Source organism: Rhea pennata, chromosome 3 (genome assembly GCF_028389875.1).
Source record: "Rhea pennata isolate bPtePen1 chromosome 3, bPtePen1.pri, whole genome shotgun sequence".
NCBI classification, from domain to species: domain Eukaryota; kingdom Metazoa; phylum Chordata; class Aves; order Rheiformes; family Rheidae; genus Rhea; species Rhea pennata.
Genome location: NC_084665.1, coordinates 49,204,963 through 49,231,614, shown reverse-complemented (window position 1 = coordinate 49,231,614; position 26,652 = coordinate 49,204,963). Strand labels below are relative to the sequence as shown.

Genomic DNA, 26,652 nt, shown 5'->3' with positions numbered 1-26,652 from the left:
AAACTTGTCACTTTACCTTTTACCATTATAAATTCTGATTCTTCACCGCTTTATCCAAGTCATTTATGTATGACTTCCTGAAGTTATTGAGGAAAGATATGATTTAATACACTCTCAATAATTTTGAAATAATTACTGAAACATTAACTTTTTAGCAAGATTATCCCTCCTAACTTTTGCAACTTGTTGTTTGAGCAAACAAATTAAGGAGCCCAGAAATCAAACAGAAATCTGTCTGGAATTTGATACTACCAGTGTTTCAGTGACTCTGTACAGAACAATCTCTGCTTATCAAACTGAAACAGTAGAGACTTACACTGTATAGCTCGAAGACGAGGAATTATTGTAGGACTACTTGAGGGACTAGAGCTGTTGCTGTTTAAACTTCTCCTCTTATCCAGATTGGGGGAAGCCTGCACTGTTATTTTGTGCTGGAAATCTATGAGAGAAAGTAAAACAAAACAATTTTAACATTCTAATTAATGAATATTCAGAAGATTATACCGCTGTACTCTTTAAATCAGCTTAAAGTTATATAATGAGTAAGACTTCATAGTGCAAGAGATTTTTATATTAGTAACATTGACACAGGCTGATCACGCAATAATCAGTTTAGATTGTAAGTCAAGCTGGCATGATTTCATATGGACACGATATAATAGGTTTACAGCAACACCAAAAAAGCAGCTAGGTTGTCCAACTGGAGTCAAATTGAGGCATGTCCACACCGCATGCCAATATTCAATCCTGTTCGTTGTTGCAGAGGGAAAGAAAAGCTAAATGGATACAGTAGTATTTCATCTCAAATCAAATCAGCTGATATTCAATCAGCATTTCAAAATTTAATTTTAGATCATTTCAAAATGATCTTTAGGCAAAGGTTTGGACATGACTGTGCTTATATTGATGCCAGATCCACTATACTTTTCACTAACTAGAGAATACAGTCTTCATAGCAATCAGATTTGCCTTTTTCACATGTATTTCATATACAATATAAAAATAGAACTGACAAAGTGTCAGAAAAACAAGATACTGAACTACAGCATTACATATATGCCTCTCTAACCCCTATCAACAGCACAATTAGAACATATGCTGTCAGAAGCTGTCAGAACGACAAGTTAATCTGGATAGTTCTTGAAAACACATAGCTAAGTGGCATTCTAGATAAAATTGTTGATTTTATCACGTTTTCGAAGCTCAGATCCAGGAAACAAAAGATCAAAGATTTAACTTAAAGCCTGTGATACAGCATAGACTAATATCTGAAAATAAGTTGGAAGAGGCTAGCATGTTTATTTGTGAGGCTGCAGTAAGACTCCTTTTGTAATTATTATTTTTTTTTAAGTAATGAAAAATAAACTTATTTTTCTAGTGCTGAAACAGTACCCTAAATATTACCTCATTCTTTGTCCCTTTCAAATGCTCAGATAGCTATGATTGGTTGGAATTTTGTTAGTGTGGCATTAAGATCTTACCGCACTAGTAATAAGCTGAGACCTCGCCTGGAAACCACTGAAAGGAAATCCATCAACCACAGGATGCTGGTATCTTTGTGAAGGCTTTTCAGTTATTTGCATAACCCTTGAGTTTCTATAGTGCCATCTAGTGACAGCATTAATTAAATTCCACTAAAACAGTCACTGACACTAAAACAACCAATCTTCTACAAACACAAACCTGCTTTGCAAAGGCAGGATTTTAATGCATCCCTGGGTGGAATTAAATGCTGTAACATTCAAATTCTACATCCGTAATCTGAAATGACATCTTCTGTTGCTATTAGTGTTTTCTTCCAAGAAGTAAGGCAAAGATTGTAACTGCTGCACTGTATTTGCGACTGCAATGAGCATGAGATTTGGACCCACTACATCTAAACTTCTAGTCATTGTAAAGTGTTGTTTTTCATTAGATATTTGCAAACTTAGGGCAAACAGTATTAACAAACAGTATTAATGTTTTATCATATTAGATAAGTGCCTTTTTATTGCTGCCCAGAATTTTCTATCTGCACAAAAATAGATAGTAGACATCAGAACTTCAAACCAGTCTCAAACCTCTTGATTCCCAAACTACTAACCCTTCCTGTCAGATAAAACAGATTTCTGAGTCAGGTGAAGGACTCTTCCAACTTAAATGAAGACCACGCTGCAAAATATATGTGGAGGAAAAAAAAACAGCTATATAACTCTTACCACATTCTCTGTGTTAGTAAGTTAGAAGACCCTAGCAACGACTTAAAATAGTAGCCAACATTGAACATTTTAAGCCTGCACATTTAATTAATATATATAGTGAACTGGAAAAAACCCTCAAACCTGAAGGCAAACTTATTCTATGTCCATCTTTAAGTTTTAAACGGCTTCTTTTAAATTTGCCCTTCCTCTTCTTTACATTGGGTTTCTCTTGATTTAACTGGAATATCATGATATTCAGCTCACGCTCCAGTACATCGATCTCACGTTCTGCTAACTGTTGCTCACGACGCTTAAGTAATTCTTCCTGAGATTTTTGCTGAAGAGCTGCTCTTGTCAACTCCTCTTCTCGTGATCGCAGCTCCTGAAATAAGATTTACAGAAATGAAACTAAATAATGGGAAGAATCGTACTATGGGGTAAGTGTACAGCAAGTTGTATTTCTTATCTATTTTGGTGATGCACTGTATACATCTAGCATGCACATATGACATTCTGACAGTCCTCCATCCTGTGTAAGCCAAAGAGCTTTTCTATTCTGCACACAAATATTATACAGATTTCCTTCTAGCCATTTAACTTTAGTCACTTGGCAAGCACTGGCAATGGAGACATACACAATCACAGATTATCAGTTTAGGGCACATTTTCTGTTAGGCAGGAAGTTTTTCACTTGAGAGACTCCCTCCTATTCATATAGCATGAAGGCTACTGTTAGACAGCTCCTATAGACTAACACAAGAAAAGACCATCCTCATCAATACACGAGTGAATGCTTTTATCTTAAATCTCCCAAACTTTCCTGTTTTCAGGCATTTATTAAGTAGCAGTTCTCTATCTAGAACAACAATCAGTACTATAATTAATAATATTTCTTAATTGCAGTCTAGTAGGTATCTGTATAACATCAATCAGCTACTAACCACTGAATTACACCAAATGGACTTTCCAATAACCAAACCCTAAAACAGATTATTTTTCTGCCTTTTTTATTTTGAAGAAGGAAAAACTTTAGTGAAGAAGCTACTTCATTTTTTTAGTGTAAGGACTTAAAATTCAAGGACAAATAGCTGTAAAGCTACCATCTTAAAATGATCTAAATCCTCAGCTTTCAAAATGTGTTAAAATATATGTCAAATTTAAATAGATGTGCCATCATACTATGGGGTATATTATAAACAAAATAGGCTTATTCAGAAGCATAGCAGTCAGCACTGTAAACACAAGAAGAAATAGGAAAAGGAAGAGTTAAGGAAGAGTTAAAATATAACTAATACTGTATGTTTCTCTCACTATACGGTATTTCATTTTTATGTAGAATTGTGTGAACTTTACCTGGACAGAAACTGAAATTCTATTAGAAGTACAAAAATAACTTAAAATTAAGCTACTTTAAGAGTTCAGGATATGTAAGAATCCCTTCCCCCCATTTAAAACCTCATTTGTTCCCTCCCTGTTATAGTTGTTATTTTTTAGAGCAGACCAACTACTTCTCATCATTAGTATCCTTCAAGGTCATAAACCAGCAGAATACCTCATTTCCTGCTGAGCTTTTATTCATAATGTGAAAGCATAAAACCAATGTTCTGCTCTTTCAATTCCCACTTGGTCATGAATAAATTAATGAACAATATTAGCTGGATATTTTGGAACAAGAGAAAAAAAATCTCTCTGTTCTTACCAAAATGACTACAGATGTCAAAAGACAGGTTAGCACTGACCCAAACTCTAGTTCTTTAGACAATAGCAATTATCTGTTCCTTAGAAAGAAACTTGCTTTTTCTTTATAGCTTTAGTAGAAAATATATAAACACATACACTGGTTATCACTGCTTCCAAGTTTAAATTAATAAACCATATGAAATGTGTCAGTCATTTAAATTAAAGTGAGCTTCTAATGGATTTTTTTTTATATACAACTCTTTTTTTTTTAATCCAGTCTGCTTAACAAACACACTTTGACAAAAGGCAATTCTGCCTCTTGGTAATTTAAAGGAGCCTGTCTTCATATCAGCAAATAAGGTGAGGGGGAGGGAGCTGTGGTTTTCTTTCTTTTTCTTTTTCTTTTTTTTTTTAAGTAAGATATTTAGTTACTTTATACTTCAACTAGAAGAGAAAACTGCAAATCCTCATTTCTCTCCTCCTGATCTTGTCCAGTCAAAAATGGCAAAACAAGTGCTGGAAGCAGCAGCCATGTGAATTCAAATTTAGAATAAAAATGCTTCAGAGTTTAAAGAGAGAAAATGTTTATTACTACGAAGTATTAGGAGATACTATTAATTATCCATCTCTTATTGTCCTCAAATCCGGGTTACATAAGGCTCAGTAACTGGTCAAAAACTGGGCGCCTGTACTGAAAAGGAAGACAGTATAGATGACATAATAATGTTTTCTCATTGACAGTCTTAGTATTTACTCTTTTCCAAATAAACTAATTAAAAAAAGACTTAATGCAATTAGTTATGCAATGCTTCCAAACCACTCTACAATTAAAACACTCATTATAAGGAAGCTAGGAAAGAATTCTATATTTAAGTTGCTCAACAACATTCATCAAAAGAAGATTGTGATCTTTCCTTGGAGTGGGTGTCACCATCACTCATTTACAGTAAGCCCTTGAGGAAATTCCTCCAGCTACAGAAGTGCCTCCTTCAGAGGGCATAAGACTCTATGCAGAGTTTTTTTTTATTATTAATTATATAAATACTTCACAGACACAACTTTCTCTCTAATACCTCTCAGTAAAATTGGTAATGTTCCAGATTAAATAAGCATGAACACATGAAAGTCTTTTCTAAGTCAAAGTTGCATGTTTTCACTCTTGAACAAGTTTACCTAATTAAGGCAGATGCCTTTGGAGATGCATTTACTTTGGCATATGAGAAATAGGTTTCATTTTATCTTTTTCCCTTCCTAATTAAGCATACTTCACTTTTACATCAAAAAAATAAAAAAAGAATTTTCTCATAAAGCTTTGCACCAACTTATCTTCTTCTCACCTTGATTTAGTCAGTGAGATTTTCTTTGCTAGGAAATCTTCTTAGTCTGGACTGATGCCTCCAAAAAACATACATGCACACGAATGTGTATGCCTGTTCTTGCTACAACTGCTCCCAAAACAAACAACAGGAAAGGGGTGTTTGAGCAGTTGTTGGAGGGGAAGAGAAGAGAATTAGGCCCTACGGCAAGTTCCAGCAAATGAACATAGTGGTTGCAGCCCCCACAGCAAGTGAAATGGAAAGCCTGTACTCCTTGCAGAAGGATGATCATCCATCTGGAAAGGAAGCTGACAGCTACACACCTCAGCAGGCAGGGGAAACTATACAGACATAACTTGCCCAGTTCTAGAAACTAAAATGGAAGAAGGGAAACCATAGGGTGGAAGAAAAGGTGGACAGGTAAGCGTGAAAGACTATTATTGAGGATACTACAAGTTTAGTGGTATCAGAATTTATTATTTACCACCTATATTGATATTGCAGTAGATCCATAATGTCTCATCCATTATCAGCTAATAGTCCACAAATTGGCATTGGTAAAGTTTGATGAGAACAGGTGAGGGGCTGAGGCTACTGACAATGACCTGTGAGATGTGAGTTTGTTTTTTGTTTCTGTCAAAAATCTTTAAAGTGACTAAATCTTTAATTAAGATTTCTCTATGAGTCTCTGGAACTTAACTCTCTTCTCATCTATTACCACTTTATGAAAATAACAACAGATACTAAAAACATATTATATACTGAGCAATAACAACATTGGAAAAAAACCAACACAACTGCAAAGGGAACTGCCTTCTGTTAAAAGTATTTCTAACAGGGACACAATAATGCCTGGCCTATTCCAACCAGTAACTCAGAAAAATTATCTAAAGTAAAATATAAACCTAGGAGTGATTAAAAATATGCTAAAATAACTAAATGAGAGAAAAAGAATTCACAGTGATTGCTCATTTAGCACAAATACATCACATAAGAATATGGAAAGATCACTGATAGGAACCTAGATAACAAACAAGAGAAACTGGATTTACTGATTCACGAGCCTAAGTTTGACCTAATTGATCTTATTAATATCTGGCAAGATTTCCAAAACTACCTCATTAAAAAAAGATCAATATCTTGATCTCAATAGGCTTTCAACTGTCTGAATTCCTTGGATGAGTCATGAGTCACGATAGCCCTCTGTTACTACAATAATTCTATGCTTACTGTCAAACTTAGCATTTCAGCCCCAATTGAAATACCTTAACTACAGTTTTGGCATTTGGAACTATTTATTTACTTGTTTTAGTCAAGGAAGAAAGGGGAAAAGCAAGATCGTCTGAAGCTTGAGAACACCAGTAATAGCAGTCCCTATTTCTAAAGTAAGCTTGTTGCAAGACAGTTAGTTATATCTTAAAAATATTGGCCAGAAACACTTTAATGGAGTTTAAGAACAGCACATCTACCCACAAAATCAGGTAATTAAACTAACAATCTGTTTGATATTTAACTTAGTAGTAGATCCTCCCCCTTCATGTAGGTTATTGTTTCAAATGTACCTCAGCTATTAAATCAGGTTTCTAGTATTATTTTGAACTTCTGAATTGTAACTTGTCAAAACTGCTGCATCACATAAATTCACATGTACACATATCCTCAATTCACTGCCTTGCAAATGGAAAAATCAACTTACTTTTTCCTTGGTCCTCAGTTCATTGAATATCTGCTGAATCTCTACTTTCCAGTCATCTTGCATGGAATGGAAAGATTCTTGAGGCATTTCAGTCATAACTGCCTGCTCAATAGCAGTAAGCTGTTCAAGAATTAAGGCAAACGATGGTCGGATATGAGGATCCTGCTCCCAGCATTCTAGAATTTATCAAAATCTGATCAGTTTTTAGTAATACACAGAAATTTCTGAACAAATACATGACTTCAAATTACTTGCTACAGTATTTCAATTTCTAGTGCTTTCCCGTTATCCGCAATATTTCCCTAAATCTGTTCCTATTTTAAAAAAGTTACATTTACCTACCTGTATTCAGTGGACACATTTTATAAGAATAGTCACATTTTTTCATCTCTATCTTTAGAATCTGAAAGAGTAAAACTAACAGTACTACGCAGAAGGGGTTCTTATGTAACCAAAAGGTAAAGAAATCCATTGCACACAAGGAAACAGACATTAGCAATGTTTATTTCTCGCTAGAGAATTTCAGGAACACTTTTGGCACTCAGAAAAAAACAATGAGAAAAAAACGGCATTTGTGGTTCTTCCCCTTGGGATTCTAGTCTTGATTTTGTATTACTCTGTAGTATATTTTCTATTTCATGAAAATTAATGCAATTTGAGTGTAAAAGGAAATCTGTAAAAGCAGAGCAATAAACTGAAAAAAGTCCTCAGTTACCACTGAAGAAGTTAAGTGCTATACTGTAATACTGTATGACTTGCCCTGAAACACATTCAGATGTCTGCAACACTGGATGGCTGTGAGAAGAAAAGCAAGACTTTTGCGTTTTGAAAAGGACACATACCCCCCAAACCTAAATATTTAAAAAGATAGGAGAAAACATCATAGATACCTTTCATTAGTTTTGCAAATGGTTCAGGACAGGTGGATGGAATGGGCAAAGTAAGCTTATTGACAGCAACTCCATAAGCCACAGCAAGTCCATCAATGCCACGGTAAGGAACTTCTCCTGTAAGCAGTTCCCACAGCAACACTCCGTAACTACAAAAGGCAATTATTACGCAGTTATTTTGTGAATACTGACACACTTTACTCAAGAACAAACAGGTATCTGTCCAGCCATGTCCTGGAATCCATGAGGATTTCCCACATCAAAGGTGAAAGCCTTTAAGAATCTATTCCTGCTCAGTCATCTTGCCTCCAATAGTGATCAGCCAAATTGGACATGACTCTAAGATTACTGGCTTGCACCCCTACCCTGTTCACTGTTACTTCAAAACCGGAAAAAAAAATCTAGAGGACTCCTATTCAAAATGTTACCTAGAGTCATTTTTATGTAAATGCTAGTATCATGTAAATCTCACTTTTAATTACAAGACTGAACCACAAGAAAACAAGCAACCTTCTCCCCACCAAAAAAAAAGAAACTCAAAAACAAACAAACAAAAAAACCCGAACAAAATCCCTAAAACACACCAGGGCTTTCAGGCAATACTCCTCTCAAGCATTTCACAGCAGTCTACCTAGACATATGCTGATTTTTTTTGATTAAAAAAAAAAAAAAAGGTATTGTTTGGAAGCTTCCATTTCTAACTCCCTTGCATGACACAAAATGCCTGTTAACTTTTCACTCCTCATAGTAGATGCTAGAGGATTGAGAAATGCTTAAATATGCAAAACTAATTTCACTATACCAAAAAAACACAAAAAACAACTCCCCCCCCCCCCCCAAAAAAAAAAAAAAATCCACATATCTCCAGTGAAAGGTGATGGTATGAAAAGATCTTTTCTGAGTGTCAGATACAGAAATCACGGTACGTTCTATCGCAACAACATTAATTTTAAGTATTTCTGCTATGCTCTCCAACCTAGAGGAAAAGCTGGGTGTTACCTCCGTGTCTTTGGGTTTGTACATGCGTTGCTTGTTCAAACAATCCAAACCCCTTCAAGTGCTGAGACCGCATACCAGCTGCTGTTGCTCAGCTTTGGGGTTCCTATTTCAATACCTCTGAAACTAATAAGTTCCACAGCCATTTTTGTGAAAGCAGGAACTAGCCCTTTCGGAACGTAAGCATAATGTTTACTTGGTTTACTTGTAAGGCTAATTTTATTTCTTGTTTTTTTTACTTTTCGAGCAGAGAACCACTCCTGTGTAGAAAAAGCTAAAAAGGGCAACCTATTATTGTTTCCAAATACTAAAGGTGAGCAGGTAAAGGGAGAAAAATAGAATACAAAGTATTGCTCTTGCCCTTCCTCTCCAGATGTGTAAAGAAATTGCCCGCAGGTCACACGAAACTGGATCAAAGTCTCCTACTACACAGGGAGGCATACACATGGCGCTAGTGAGGTGAGGGTTATGCACCCCTTCGCATCCAACATTATCACTAGTAAATACAACCCCAGTTACAGATGTGAACACGCCAGTGAGGTTTTTTCCTTCACTTGCCTTTTGCAGCATTGTACAAGGCCTTACAATGTCACCTTAATTAACAGTAAACCAGGACACTACACAACACAAGCACTGACAGAACAGATAATTTCATGTGAGTGACAACTATATAGCAAGTGATTTCAATTAAACCGCAGTGTCCTGTTTATGCAAGTACTGCTTATCTAAGAAGCTTTACTGGTCACAAAACCTTAGGAAACTACAGAATTTAGTGTTATTAACTGATCAAAAGCTGAGAAATATGTTGTACTCCTAAATATATCATTTACAAATACAAGGAAAGTCTTGGGCTTCTTAATAAAGTGGTTTCCAAAAAAGTTTTCCAGGCTAATCTCTGCACCTGCTTACATGCTCAAAGGAAGGGAGAAAAGCATAAATTCCAATATTATTTTAAAATATTGGTACTTCTGGCAATATTGGATTCAACACTTTTGGCAGTGCATACACATTCTATATATGATTCAGGAATTCTGTTGAACATACAGTTCCTCTTACTTGTGTGTTCAGAGAAAGTACAACTCCTATGCCCTGTCAGCAAGCATAGTATTCTTAATTCAAGGAATCTCCTTGTTCAAACTATTGTATACATATTTTAGCATGACTTCTTAAGTTAAGCAGAATAACAAAAAGAAATCATCTTTCATAAAAAGTCTTGTCATTCTACTAGGTTTACTATATTCAGAATTCAAATCTTTAATGTGAAGTAGTATTCAACAGTACCAAAAAGCAGTTATAAAATTTTAAGCAGACCAATACAGTAATAGCCTAAAAGCACCTCTTTTAATGAAAACAAGGTCTTAATATCAAGTACCAAGACCCAAAACTGGGGGTGAAACACCCCCCCCCACACACACACACACACGCATCCTAGTCCTAACTTGCTCGAGTTTTGGGAAGGTGATAGTCTATCGTTATCTAGGATAATAACTATTCATGAACTCTCACAGCTACGGAAGATGCTGCTTTGTGCATTAAATTCCACTAGTCCACATAGAGTCATCCTATACATACTGTGACAGAGCTTCTAAAAAATAGCTGTTTAAAATGAGCAAGAGCCATCTCTTTTCCCTTCTTCAGAAAAAGACCAACAATATAGGCATTATCACTTGAATTACACATTTTTAAACCACAAACTAATACATTTCTAGTAAATATTTTCATTACTGAAATTTATTCTCCTGTCATCAAATGCAATTTAAGTCTTACTATTTCTCATTCCAGTAATACTGTGCTGCTTTTACATAATTTAAAAGCTTATCAAACTGAAAGTAAACTAGTTTCTCCAAATTTATATTATTCAACAGTCCATCCTCTAGATCAGAGGTTCCCAAGCATCACAACATGTGTCTCTTCAAAATGACAAAAATGTGCCAGGCAAAAGCAGTTGCTCATTCTGCTATATATTAAGTGCTTCCTAGCTTTGTCAGGAGCTTGTACAATAACAGTAGGGATTACTTAAGTGCCACTGATGAAACACACCATCATCACTTGGAAATTTGTGGACATATTTGCACTTTCTGGCTTTATACACCATATTTGCACTTTCTGGCTTTATACACCAAAGCAAGATGGATATACACTAGAAAGTGTATGATGAATGATGGGGTGAAAGACCGAAGTCTAGTTTGGGAATTTGGAGGTATACTCCAAAGAAGAACAGCAGAATACCTGCAATTCTTGTCTGGCAAGCAAGACAGTACACATGCATGGCCCGGGGAGTACCAGTACCTAAGATGGCACCTGAGAAAATGCAGCCTGCAAGGCTCTGTACTAAAACACTCCCACAAGATTCCCCAGCACTGGCTGGTTCTGGAACACTAGTTTTGAGTGTGATCAAACTTGAGCAGCCTCAACTGCTGGTAATTATTTTTTGTTTTTCAATGAGAGGTCATCTTTTGAAGACTCAGTACTCGGTACGTATAGCTTCAGCTTAGCTCTTTCCTCAAATATATCATATTCTTGACCTACAAGAAGCCCTTACTTGATTTTGCAGACTGAATTTTTTTTTTTGAAATAAAAAGCAGTCCCATATTCAGAGTATTACTAGATTCACAATCCTTTTTTGCCTTTCTCTTAAAGGAGAGAGTAAAGATAAGCAATAGAATAGATCAAGGTGCAGTAAGCAGAAAATCTTTAGATGCCAAGAAGGACTAATCTATACTGTACAACACAGCCTTTTTTTACTTAAAAACCTCTCCTGTTAGAACTCCATCATTGAACTAAATACTTACATTTTTACAAGAGAGGCGTGCAGGAGAGAAGGCGAAGAAGAGAAATACTGTAGTTTCCAAGAATGTAAACTAATGTTGCAGTAGAATATAAAACAACTGCACCAAAGCATACCCCCTCAGATACCTAAAATCACAGCAACAAGACTGGACAGGACCTGTAATTAAGCATGGAATACAGCTGATTAGGGAAACGCCTACACCCAACCTCCACCCCACAAAAGAAAAGGAAAAAAAAAAAAAAGGGAAAGAAAAAAAATCAAAGAAAGAGTGGGGAAAAAAAAAAGAAACCAATGACTTCTCCGAGCTGGTCATCAACTCAAACTGATGTAAACAACATGATGAGAAATCAGTTCCAGGCATGAGACACATAAAAGGGGTGTCACAAAACAGTAGTACAGGCATAGAATCATCCTGAGACTATCAGAAGTATTACTTCATGCTGTAGAAAAGCAGGCATCTAAACAAAATAGGACCCTATTTAAGAACAATACCACACAGAATATGCATAAGATGGCATAAGAAAACAGATTACAGTCCTCCCTTCCTTCCCTGAATAGCTACTTTGGATCCTCCAGAGAGGAAACATTTCAAAATGTAAGGAAAAGTAAACTTTTCAGGGTGAGGCACAACAGCTTTTAAAGTCTGTTGTGCAAGCATGCTTTCCCCTATTCAGAAAACAGAATTAAATTGAAAATAAAGTCTAAATTACTTTTCTACAGTACATGTATCCTACACTGCATCACTCAAATATAGCATTAGTATTAAGAGTCATATTATTTATATGATGCACCAGAATGTCTTTAATGAGAAGTTCAAAATTTAAGATAGGGTGTTCCCTACGTTCCAAATTAGAGAGCAAGTTAAGACAATTATATGCTGAACAACAGCTTCTCCTCATTCCAGCTAGTGGAAACACAATTTCTAAAAATAAAAAACAACACTAACTTAAGTTAACATATGGCAAAGTTCTGGTTTGCAACTTATTTTTGTTTACCAGACATGCAATGTAATATCTGACTGGTCCCATTTCTTTATGCACAATGAAACTTTGCAGAGATCTAATATAAAGCAAATAGATCATTACAAGATAGATCATACATTATGTAACAAGAGCATATGGCCTTTTATATTAAGAGTCCAGGTAAAATACTTAGGTATCTTAACCAACAGATATTTTAAAGGCTTCTCTTAATGAGATCTTGCTTTCTTTTGAAAATATATTTCGCTGCTATTTTCCCTCTCCTTCTCCCAGTTTATACGGCATGAATAGCTAAAGGTAAAACAAATGAAGTAGATGCTGAGAAATTAGTATGTTTCTTGGAATTGCTGAAATTGCTGTACATTGAGGCAACATTCTAGGAAAACACCAAAGTATGTCACATAAAAATTCATTCAAAAACCTCAGCATGACTCTGATGAACATGGTCTTCAGTAGACAAGCTTCTTACCTCCAGATATCACTTCCTTTAGAAAATAGGGAGGACTTGATAACTTCTGGGGCCATCCACGCATAGGTTCCTGCTGCACTCATTTTGGTTGTTCTGTGCCATTCTCTAGCCAGACCAAAGTCTGTAATCTTCAAAGTTTTATTGCATATGTCATCATGTTCCATCTTCTCCAGCAACAAAACTGCAAAAGAGTTTGTAAATTATGGCAATGGGAATCAAATTAAAATGCCTAGTTCTGTTATTTTCACATACAATTTGTACTTTACCAACAGTTGTAAACATTAAATGTTATGAAAATATTACTGAAATTTTTATAAATATGAGAAAATTCACTGATGATTCTAAGATATTCTGAGTAATAAAAATGAAAAATATTACAGTGTTATGAGTTCTTTCCACAACTGTATAAGCAGACATTACACTGGATTTTTTGTACTAGTTTAAACAGATGCAAAGTAAAGAACATAAGATTAAAAACCTCAGAATTCTAATATCTCACAGGCGGTTGCAAAATAGTTATTCATTTTGGAAGGAGATTTTAGAGTAATAAAAAATTAAAAGAAGCAGAACCCCCTTTTTAATAAAAGTTTAAAAACTTTTATAAAAAAGACCTAGAGAGTAAAACAGGAAACATGTCACTGTATATATTTATCTTTAATATGGTGCACAATTCAGGTTCCTTCCCATCTAAAAAAAGAACATAATCAAACCTGAAAGAGGCATAGTGAATGACACAACTAAAATGCTTAAAGCAGCATACCTTCAGCTACACAAAATGGTTAAATAGACTAGGACTTTTTATCCAGGAAAAGAAATAGCTGAGAAAAGGATTTTTGAAATCATATATGGCATGAAGAAAGTTATAGGGAACAATTTTGCAATTAGTCAACACAAGAAACAGGCAACATCCAAACAAATTAGCCCAGAGTTAAAGACACATGTGCCATCCATTCACACAACACATACATATTTAAACTTCAGATTTTTTTGGCATAAAATAACAGTATTTCACATAGATTTAAAAAGCACCTACACAAACTCAGAGGACAACTTCATCAAGAGCATTTACATCAAAATGTGCATTTAGGTTCAATAAATCTCAAGCCACAAATCACTAGAGGTTGGGAGACGGTATCAGGAAGTAAACTTGCCCCAGGAGTTCACAGTCAGCAAGGGGACACTGAACTCTGATCTATTCCGTGTTATGTTAATATCCACTGTAACATCATGAATGTTAAAGAGCAAATATCTATTTTGATGCAGTCTTCTACAATGTCCATTCACTTCTGACTTGATTTTAACACATTATTGGCAATATTGTAACACAGCTTCACAAAGTGGCTTAAAAAAAAAAAAAAAAAGAGAGAGAGGAGAACTGGCTAATTACGTCTTAGAGCTCACAAGGAGAAAGATAACAGGTACAAAGAATCACAGTGTGACCTTGTTAACACAAATTTTAATCCCATATTCTGTTTCTATTGTCACTGTTGATAGTAGTAACTGTTAGTTTTAACTTTCTATTAAAAAGATCTCTGAGGACAGAGATCAAAACTTAAATTACAGATAAGAAGAGTCACTGGTATATATGTTTTCCAACTATATGTACTGCAAAACACAGCATAAGGCTACTCACTAAGAAAAAAAGTGGGTGAAAAATTACCATGCCTTCCAGTGGAAAGAAACTGATAACCTTGTAGTTGCAAGAAATCATTTTTACTCGTACCGATTAATTACACTCTTACAAGTATTGCAAAAATAATGTCAAAGCCAGATAAAATAGCAGAACATAGATTCCTTTTTCAACAAGCTCCTTAGCACAGCAGAACAGATACAAGAGCCAAAATGGTATAGGCGATCTAAGAGCTCCACAGTCAGCACTAACAGAACAAGTTAAATTCACGCAAGTCTTTATTCTTTCAGATTTGAATGAAAGACCTATTGTTTTCTATTCCATTTCAAACATGTTCAGCAGAATTCCTGACATTCCTTGTCAGTCAATGTGACCGAAACCAAAAACAGTCAGTCTTGCAAAAGGTAATAACTGGCACATGGCCAAGTTTCATCCTACAAAGCGACAATGTTTCGTAGCAATTTGAGTTTCCGTTTCCGGTTGGTAGCCAGGAAAACAGTGATAGCATGCACAGATTACTTAGCAGCTGGGAAGTAAAAATGCTCAGCGTAGCTGAGTCACTACTCAGTAAGTGCGTCCCTTGCAGTGACATAGCAACCTGCACTGTATCATCCTTCTGCGACTTCTGCAGCTTCTCAGCGCTTCTTAATTGCATAATGTCAATTTTACAGCGTTGTGCTTAGCCTCTTCACCCAGCTTGCAGTGACTTCTTTTTAAAGTCCTTAAGCTGCCTTTTCAGAATCCAATACACCTCCAGTATTAAGCTGGGTAAGAGCAATTTTAGTACTTTCTGGTCTACTTTAAACTTTTTCAGACCTTACATTTTCATTCACACTACGCTCTCCTGCTTGCAAACAAGCTGAAATATTAAAGGAGAAATACAACAAACATTTGAAAATAAATCCAAATCTAGCAAGAAAAATGAATTCAATTAGGCAGAAGTACAGGAAGATCATATGCACATCTTATTCATTTTTACATAAGAAAAAACAGAGGTGTTTCTGAATGATTCAAAATCTAACAGAGAGTGAGACTACAAAGTAAGTTAGATATGATAAAGCTACTTTGCCACAGTCCAGATAATAAAAGAAAAAAAAAAAGTATCTTGGACAGCTGTTCAAAAATTGTGCTTGCTACAGGCAAACATTTGACTAAATAATTAAGGCTGCACATGTTTCCTACCGGTTACATCATTTTCAACTCAATTCTTATTTAAAATGCCCCCCAGCATGACTCTGCCCTCCTGCAATGAGATCAGGGCACAGGTAAGTTTATTAACATCATAATATCAAAGCTGTTAGGGATACAGGGACCGCATTAACATAAGAGACAGCATATGCCTACTACCATTTCCAGTTGAGAAAAAGAGAATTGGATCTTAATCTGAGTAATTCCATAAAACATAAACCATCAACCTGTACATAAAACCAAAAAATCTTTAAGTCAGAGAGAAAACAATGGAAAAAACACCATAACTACATGGTAAAGTAGTACTGAAGTTGGTAGCTATGATATTGTGCATATCCTAAAAAATAAATATTTAACAGTGCAGCAAGTATACATGAGGAATCTAACAACATCCCTAATGAAGATATTGCTATTTAACCACACAGATAAACAGACCTTACACTCTTAAGATGCTCAATGTGACAAAAAAGAGCCTAGAAATCCAGGTATTATTCATTCTGGATCACTGAAGGAAGCAGCTCAAAGAATCATAAGATAATTTAGGTTGGAATGGACCTCAGGAAGTCAACCCCTCTCTGAGAAGAGGACTAATAATGTAAAAAATGTAAATCTATCAACTACTTTAATCAATCAGTAAAGTCATGGCACTCTAACAGAAGAAAAATAAACATTTTCTATATTACAATAATTACAACTATCTATATTCATGTGACTGTGGACATGTTAATCTGACTTAAGTCTCACCTTGAATAGAGTTTGAAGAATACAATAATTAAAAACATTAAGTCATACAGAAGGCAGGATAAATTACAGCAGAGTTACTTTACAAATTGGTTGTCATGCTAATCCCGTTTTTTCCTGATAGCTGATTTCTTAAAAAGGAAGAAGGTGCCAGACCTGAGCAGATGTGAGTGCCTCTTAGAAAGTCTCATTATACAAGATGTACAAACGAAGATCTCTAAGAAATTAGTTACTAGCATAAAAAAGGATGATTAGTGCTCTCTATTAAGAAGAAGGTTTGTTCCACAGGCCCATTAGCAATCAGAGAAAAGCACAAAGTGTGTTTTAGGAACTAAACAGCAGAGTCAGAAGATACTGCCCACTCTTAAGAAGTAGAAGTAGTTTCATGCTAGAAAATGTACAAGCTTGGAAGGGATAGATAACAAAATCCACTGCTGTGAAGCCGGTGAAGGAAAAAGAAAGGTCTGGATATGCTACCTAACAGTAGTAGTGAAACAGCAGCTTCACAAAGTTGCAAATGTAAATACAAAATGTATTAAAAAGGCATTTTTAGTAGAAATAAGGAAGTGTTATTAGTATTGTAAAAGGTATAAGACCTCAAATGAAATACTAGATAACTAGAACTGCACATACATGTTCAAGAACAGGAATTTAAATTGAAGCAGATGCAGAAAATGGATAATTAGGAAGCTGTAATGTTTATATTATCTAGGTGGATAAGAAAAGCTCATCTTGTTTGCTAGGCTAAAGAAAGATTGAGAACAGTTATGAGAACAGAAATTAGCCACATCTAGAAACAGGATGTAGGTATAAAGCATTGGTTCTCTTATCAATAATAGTGGAGCCCTGGCTGATCTGTCTTACTCACATGCTCACAGTTCAGCTCATTTCTAGATCTGCAGCTATGGGTGTGTGTGTGCATGCATAAGATTCATGTCCCATTGCAAGAGACTACCTTTTTTCTCCAGCCCACTTTTGGCTTTCCTCTGCAGTGTACAGCACTGTTTACTCCTCAAAAGATGACATAAAATCCAACATATACTTCTGTCAAACCTAGCAACAGTATTAATCTTTCCTGCTCTTTTTCTATATTATTATAGTTACAGCTGGAGTCTTATACTACAAATCTTGTAGCATACTGCCAACGTTTTATGGTGTAACACTCTGCAGATAAGATGTTCCCTCCGCGTTTTAAAACAAAATCTGTTACACAGTTACCCAAGATTGTAATGGAACTGGATCTTCTGAGCCAGATGGTACTTTCCAATTCTGTGTTCCTCTGTAATCAAAACAAAATCGGTAACATCTACAGAACCACTATTGTTCCCATACGACAGCAGCTCTGTCGGGGAGGGCACAGAACGTGGCCTCGGCAAGGAGGCAGAAGTCCCAGTAAAACTCCATCCAATTGCTCTCAGTCTCCTTTTCCTCTGTCATTCTTTTCTACCTTTTCCTCTCTTTCCCTCACTCCATCTTCAAAACTCCCTTCTGTCTGGCAACCACAGAGTATAGCACCTACTTTGAGCTACTGAGAGCATAAGGTGACACCAACTGCAGCAGCTTAAGTTAGGGAGGCACAAAGCAGCAGAACAGATATTAGGACAAGATTTGCTTTCTCTGCTCCATTCCCTTTCCTTGTGAGTTTGAGTTAAAATTTTATTGATAAAAAATGGAGTGAGAGTTATGAACAGCTGTATTCAAAGAAATAGAGAACGGAAGGTTGAGTGCAGGACACTGGTACCTGATAAAAACAAGAGGAAGAATAGGAGAGGAACCAAACTATTACAGAAACGCAGAGAAAGGACTTGATCCTTACTTTGAGTGCATTGAATGTTACCCTGTAGGGAAGTATTTCAGGGTAATAAGCGGGCAGGGGGAGGGGAGGGGGAAGGAAAAAGCATGCTCAGACAAATCAAAGTCTTGGGGTGCATGTATGCTCTTCTAAATTCAGACAGGATGAGAACCACATTCCCAGTGCTACTTTCAGAACTAGGCTAAAAGTCTGGAAAGAAATTGCAAGCATTTGTTTAAATAACAAGCATTTTTGTTTGAAGCAGAGCTTTAAACAAAAAGCTCACTTTCTTGCCTCAGTTTCTCTCCTATTTATTTCTTAAGATGTATCCATCTTAAAGAACAGTATATATAGTAAGCCTGAGGGAGGCCAGAATAGAGCTTTTATTTAGCACCATACCCAGGAAACTTCCACCTTGCACTATGATCTTCTTTTCTACTCTTCTGATACATGCGGTTATTTCCTGCAGTCTTATACTTCTATTTTTGTTACTAAGAATATACAGTCCATTATATTTCTCCAGTGTTAGTATCAATCCCATAGTCTTCATTTAATACAACCTTTCCTTCGACGAGATTCTTGAAATCCCAAGACTACATGTAATTAAAAACAGTTTTTAATTCCATAACGTATGCCAGCATTTTTAGTTGACCATTTTCAGTTGCTAGCTATTTAAGCCGATGTCTATAAAAGATATTTTGAGGGAAACAGTCAAAGATTTGAACACTTACATAAAGTTTAGATATATTGAATGCAAACGATCCTTCAGTATTCAGATTTTAAAAAATACTCAAGACTTCTATCCCTTCTGTCCTCTTTATGCTTTCTACACATACTTTGTTGCTGCTAAAACTAAGTAAGATGTTAAGCATTGTTATTCTCTGAAGTTAGACTTATTTGCCACTAACTGCTTCTTTTGCCATTATCTACAGTTCACTAAATAGCCAGGTATTATGCTTTTTTGCAAATGCAAGCTGTTTAATAGTACAGCTATTAAAGTTAATATGATTAGAGGTAAGAATGTCTACATGCCACTACATTTACTACCCCGATAAAGTCATTCTTAAAGAATATTAGAAAGAGAATTTACTCTATTTACTCTATTTGCAAGTAAAGATTGTCCAGACAATGCTGCTGCTGCCCCCCCAGCCCAGACAGTCCCCTCTCAATCTGTTTGCAAGTGAAGCTGATTCCTGTCAATTCACCAAATCAACACACAACAAAACCAGCAGGGTAACTTCCTGCCTTCTCTTGGGAACTAAAAGGCCAAAAAATAACTTAGTAAACATGTTGCCTGTTCAGTTAATGCCATCATACTCCAGAAACACAGTACCTTGTCAATAGACCTATCTCCATTATTTGGAACTTTTAGTTGGTTCTGATTGTAATTAGAAATTAAATTTTCAGCAGTGCATACAGAAGCCATACCCTGCTACAGTAAGCATTTAAACTGCAAATTAACTAGGATACTTTAACTCATTAGGACATCATACCACTAGCCTATACAGCACTGCTTCTTAGACACCTTGCTTTCCTCCTATGGGTTTTCAGGACAACTATCAAGGGCTAAAATCTCATCTCTTTATCCTTATCTGTCAGATTACATTTATCTCACTGGAATAAGCCTAGAGATCACCATTAGCAAAGGAATTTATCCTTTAAATAGTGATTACATACATAAGAGGCATTTCTCTACCCTTTACTATTGGAATATTGTGCTTCTCTGTCTCCTGTCTCCATTCACAGCAGACATAATGATTTCTTATTTTTTCATACTAGATTAAAAGTGGCTCACAATAGATAGTCATTAAATGTATTTGTTTAAAAATTTCTAGTTTGGGAAAACAAAGCAAAACCAAAAACAAACAAACAAAAAACACTCTAAACCTCTACCTTACTTGAGTCAAAATATATTTAAAAAAATCCTGAACAAAGTGCTACCAACTGAAAAGCCAAAACATGGTGAGACTTGTCAGGAAAAATCCTTGATAGCAAGAATTGACAAAATACATACCAAGCCTACAAGAAAAAAAAAACAAAAACAAAAAAACACATAGCAGGACATGCCACAAGAAAACAGTCAAAGTACTAGAACAGAATCATCTGACTGAAAGTACGGAGATGAAAAGCAGAGAGAGAAGAGGAAGAGGGATGAGAGATTTCAACAGCTTCAACACAACTTGCATCACCATTTTTCACTCCCTCTCCACTTCTTTAATAACCATTATTAAAGGAACTTTGGGCAAATGGAAACTTGAGAGAAAGAAGCAGTTTTAACAAGTTACTGGCACAGGCTGCAGATGCTGTGAGTTATTTTACTGCCTGCCATCTGTGCTTTATTTGCTGTTCAGATAGTTTTGTAACGCAAACTAGAATTTTCTACTGTGCCGAAAGAGCAAATAACAGAAGTAAGAATCAGTTATAATTAATCATCAAATAATTATACATTTTCTGAATTTATTGTTTAAATGATGATTTGGATGTTGCATTAGAAAAATCAAAAGCAGCTTGTATGCTAAACATTCTCCAGTTCTCTTTGGTTAAAGGAATATTAACGTTAGGTTTTCTATTTAAATTTTGCATTTAAGAAAAGTTACCTCACTATTGCAATTCTTCCATAATTTCACAATTATACAGAAATCAGTCACCACTGGGACTTGATTTTAAAACTCAGAACACTCAAGCATGCTATACCTTCCAGGAACTTCCACATGTTTTTGAAACACCCACAATTACTTTGTTTTTAAGAGAATTTTAAGCTCCTTCTTTGCTTGCTATTGATTTTTAAAAGGAGTTACACAATAAAAAGGGTGACTGAATTAGACAGAAGTGCCAGACAGAACTAGTTTGGTGTTAGGTGGTAATTCCTGGTGAAAAAAATCTTTTAGTTTTCAAACTCTACAGAACAAAAAGAGTGCTTACCCATTTTTTGAAACATGTCATTTTTTGTTAGGTAGCAGCAGATGAATATATACATCATTTAACAACTCCTTCCTATTCTTGAAAACAAAACTAAAGGCAAACTAAAGCTAATACAATCAAACTGCAAAAGAAAAGTCATAGCCAGTATCTAACACTTGAGGTACAGCTTTCTCTAGGTGAAACTTTCAGAAAAACTACTAGCTACTTCCCTTCTCCCAAATTCAAGACCTTCTCATTCCCTTGAAAACAAAGTCAATATATGCCACGTAATATACAAAATTCACCACAAGAGATGCAACTAAACCTTGCTCAGAAACTGCATGCAAGGGCAAAAGCTGACAGAGGTTACTTTTCTTCGAGACTGAACTAACAGAAGCAAACTTACCTATCATTAGTCAAATCATCTATTTAAAATTTAATTTAACACGCAAGACTTTAATTTAAATGCTAATTCTAGTTTACATCTACATAGCTATCTTCCTGAAGAAAACAGAACATCACTTGATGTAATTTGATATTTCAGGCTAATTAGGAAAATACACAGTTTCTGAATGAATGCAAGTATTTACATAGTTGGCATACTGTTCCTGATTCTAATATATTACACTCATCAATTCTGTACTTCCTTGTTATTTTATGTTTTAGTTGTGATCTATATCAAGCTGCATTTGATGTGCTGACTGGAAATTAGAATGTTACTCAATGCACAAAAATAGCACTTCAAAATTTAAAAACCTTAGAAAAGTTCAACATATATGTATATAATGAAAACACATTATACACTTAAAGATGACTTACTAACCAAACTGAAGTACACGGTATAATCTGATGTCGCAACCAAAATCATGAGCATTATCCATTACTAAAACATGTATCTTAGTCTCCTCTACAGTTACAGCTACTCATTGAGACAGCTTCCCCCCCGCCTCCTTTCTGACTCTAGCAACCAGGTACCAGGTAATCTTGGGAAACTCAGCCAGCCAGATAGCTCAGTAGAAATTAAGCTTGTAAATAAGACAGTTTAGAATAGTTTTCTGCTGGATTTATTGGCTGATTTAACTCAGATCTACTGACTATGCAGGCAGAGATGAGTTGATTCCAGTGATCCGTGGGAGGGGTAGAACCTGTGTTTGGAGATAAGCGGGAAAGCCTTGTAGAGCAGCTAGCTGTTAAATGAAGCCAGAGCGCTCTACAGTAAGTGAAAAGTCAAGCAACATTTCAGAATTAATAGAGCTAACCCCTTTACATCTAATTTTATTCACAGATGTAAAGATAGAAACGAGCTTTGCTGCTTTTTCCATTATAAAGTCACTTCTGATTAAATAAACTGCTGAAAAGAACCAGTGGAATAAACTGAAGGGAAAAAGATAAAAGTTCTCTGTCCTTTGGATGGTGCTTATTGCTGTGAAAAGCTAGTTTGAGAATTCAAACCAACTCTGCTTGTAGATGCTTAGTCAAGTAACTCATCAGTTGGCACGAAATTCCTTTAATATAACTTCTGTGAGAAGTTTCAATAGATTGTACTCTATAAAAAAATCTGACTTAGGTTGTCAGTTTCACATTAAAATTAAACTATTTTCTTTTACACAGCAGTGTTAAAGGAGACATTATTTTAAAACAATTTTTGCTCAACTCAAGCTGTTACAAAACTTGGAGAGGGACAGAATCCAATTTTTTTTGTAATTCTGTGGAGTGAAAGGATGGCAATGATGGAAAGTAGGTGGCAAAAGGATCGCTGCTTTCCATCCTTACAGTTTTTTTTTTATAGCTGAGAAATAGCTCCTTTATATTACATATTTCTAAGAATTCTAATTTTTAATAACAAGGGCAGAACATTCATTTTAAAATGAAAAATTAAGACTCCACAAAATCTGTCAGAACTCTCTTTCTACATGTAAGAGAAAAGAGAAGGGAAAAACTGTTCTTTGGATTTAGTAATTACTGCAATATATTTTCAGTGCTGAGTTAAAAAAAATCAAGTTTTCTCTTTATATATAAGTACATGAGCAAATAAATGCAATGACTTTCAGGGAACAGCAGTGACATCTAACCCTAATGAAACAAACAAACAAACAAATAAACCAAGAACTAGTCATATACCCAGAACTAAAATATAATCATTACCAAGGGTTAATTTGTCCAATAATGAACCACAGTAATGAAGCAGGTACTCTTGCATTTTTGAGAGGGAGGGCTATCTTATCAGTTCCAAGTTAATAGCACACCTGCCAAAATACAGATTTTAGTAGCTATGAAGAGAACAAAGCGTGATTATATAGCCAACACTAGCATGTCCAGGACTGATTTAATTGGAGTTATAGCTCTAGACAAAAAAAGGATCAGCTTGACCAGAAACTCCAAGGAGGAGGAATACTTCCGTAGTGACTTTTTACAAATACTTACTGCATCTTAAAGTCATGGATAAGTGGGTCAAGACTTAAATATCCGCATACTTGCAGTTACTGATCTGGGGTAACATGGTGAGCAAGATAAAAATGGTGAAATCAGTTTTAAGTTGTCAGTCCTCGAATGTAAATTTATGACACTAATTATTATTTCAGTACCGCAAAGACAGATAGCCAAATATTTTGGTATTAAATACATTAGCTATATTTTTATTCAACTTCCAAGTCATAATTTTACCTCTAATCAAAAAAAATGAAACTCAAAAATAAAATATCTCTGCACTTTTTAGAAGCATTACTAGTAAAGATCACTGAATTAAATTTCAATGCTTTAAATTTTAACTGAACATCAAAAATAAAAATTCAAGGACAGAAGTCACCCATGTTGCAAATACTCATTTGTACAAGGCCATTTTATTTCAGAACTTGCTACACTGAAGTACGCTTAGAAGAAAGTTTATGTTTAATGATACGAAAACTTACAGGCTGCAAACAAAAAGCCATTATCTTCTAAGGTCAAAGAAGCTACAAAAGAACATTCAACATCCAAATACAGTCCAGTGATGCAAATGTTACTTCTCTATTCTTTTGAAGTTGCATAATACAACTTTTTAATGGATTTTTTTTTTTTAATTTAGTAAGAAGTTCCAAACACTTTCAGTGTGCTTGTGGTACCAATAGGGAAAAAAAATCAAATAGGGAAATTGAAAAGCCAGTTGTATCTCAAGTTTTCTCCAATGTTAAGCTAACATTGTCAATTCCCAAATCTCAATTCCATTTTGCATTAAGTACAATAGCTCATTTCACAAGTGTTAAGGTCAGCAGTTAATCTTACTTTCTCACTATTTACAAGAATGACTAGAACTGCAAAAGAATTTTAGCAGCTATTGGGAGGTGTTTAGCTGCCTAATTTACAATTGACTTCTATAGAAGTATTCAGTAGGATTTTCAGAGTGCGCAGGTATGTGACCATACCTTTAAAACAATAGCTTTAAAAGAAATCCAGGGAAGTTGTGCCAAAAACACATTTATTGGTATTTATTACTATATAATATTGGTATTTATTACAAATGCTGTCATCTGAAGTCCTACCATTCAAAATACAAAGCCACCTCAAAATACAAACTGAGGACAATTGTTCTCTTTCCAGAAAAGCAGTCTGAAAACCTGAGAGATAAAGACTAGAATGTGACTTGTTGTGTTGGACAAAAAGAGGCCACAAAACCCTTGGTGCAAATAAACTTCACGCAGAAAATGCTAGGAAGGAGTCCATACATACAGCATGAGAGAAAAATTTCCAACAGCTGTAACCTGGCTCATTCGGTATCTTAGAACAGGGGAAGGAGGAAAGCTAAGGAGAGGGGAATGACGAGCAACTAAGTAAGATCCAGAACGTGATCAGAGAAATATTATTTTTGAAGTAATGATTCTATTTATTGGAGATGCAAATAGTCTTAACTCCAAATAAGAGAAAAGAACAACTCCACATTGGACTCATCATACAACAGTTTCAGTTGTCAGATGTACATAGCTAGGAAAACAATAAATGGAAATCAAGCTCTGTAGTAAAAAGGGTTAAAAGGGAATGTTACAAGTTAATGTTTTAAAATTAATTTTATTATATAATTTTATATAATTTTATTATATTCAGCTAGAGTTTCAGCTTAGAAACTTCTTGCTTTCAGTATAATCACTGTGTGTGAATGTACTTGAACAAATTAGTTGAGGTTGAGTTACAAGAATGTTTATTTCTCCATCTTTTAATGTCCAGACTTGAGATGAATAAAAACAAACAGGAGTAAATTTAGAAGATAGTAAATCAAGGTCAAATACACAGCTACTGCAGTTAAGTCTTCCACCTACATATAAAATAACAGCTGAATGTTACTCATTCCCTAGGAGTTTACAGATTATATAAACAAACATTGTGTTATAGAGAAGTAGTTCACAAAGTTTCTTTTAAGAGTTATTGTATTACAGTCATTAAGCTCCTGTATTTTAAAATATTTAAAACACTTTTCAATTGGAAATTAGTCTCTATGCCATATTGGTGCCAGTTACTGCGTCTGCAGATAGTGACAATGACAGCAATCGGTTACTCAGAATTGTTTCCTTTCCTGAATTTCAGCCTCGCAAAACACACAATTTATTTAGACCCAGCAAATAAATTTATCAAGTACAAATGAAATACACATTATGGAAACCATTTCCTTTGGAGAACTAGAAAAAGATACACTATGGCTCAGAGTTGCTAAACATTTGCTGCTCCCACAGAAATGCAACAGGTCTTCACAGTCTCAAAAACAACCTCCCTCCAAGCCAGCCTACATAACATGAGAGCACACCAAAACGTGAAACAGATTACTGGGAGCTATGTTTGATGAAACAAAGTAGAACACTTCAAATAACATTATTCAAAAGAATAGTGTATTGGAATTCAATGCTATGCTAACTTTTAATAGCTCATAACCTTCAAAAGTGATGCTGTTTCCTAAATTGATCCAATTCTGCAATCCTATTATGTCTATATGAGGGTTGTTTTAGAATACTAAGCAGACAAGTGTACTAAAACTTAGAACTTCTTCCTGCTGTACGCTTCCAAATACTTCAGGATGTATGACCAGTTCTTATGTCGCAATACACAGCATTATCATGACTGCAGAGTACTCATACTGACACTCATACAGGTGGAATAGGAAGTTGGAGTACTTAAAACAGTTTCTAGTTTTATGCAACTTAAGTAATTAAGAATAGTGCAAAGTAATTAAGTAGCATGACTTGCTACATGGACACAGGGTGGAAAACTGAGGCACAAGAACTTTAAAATGCTAACAAAGGGCTCAGAACATCTACACGAGTATTCACATTCTGAGCAACTTCCTAACTATAGTATGTATATTGCCTAGGGTCAGCAGCCCTTGCCTATGGGTTAAGAGTGTTCTTTTTTAAGTCAGTCTTCCTAAAGGTCTAAGGGAC

General features: G+C 35.3%; 1 protein-coding gene across 1 annotated transcript in view; it reads right to left on the bottom strand.

Moving 5' to 3' along the window:
* The window catches only part of MAP3K21 (mitogen-activated protein kinase kinase kinase 21), a 40,756-nt gene that overhangs the window by 8,303 nt on the left and 5,801 nt on the right, over positions 1-26,652 (bottom strand). Inside the window, exons 2-6 of the mRNA XM_062573686.1 lie at positions 12,999-13,179; positions 7,763-7,911; positions 6,873-7,048; positions 2,322-2,562; positions 317-439 (exon numbers count right to left, since the gene is read on the bottom strand). Of these exons, the coding sequence (XP_062429670.1) occupies positions 317-439; positions 2,322-2,562; positions 6,873-7,048; positions 7,763-7,911; positions 12,999-13,179 (870 nt within the window). The remainder of the gene's footprint in view (positions 1-316; positions 440-2,321; positions 2,563-6,872; positions 7,049-7,762; positions 7,912-12,998; positions 13,180-26,652) is intronic.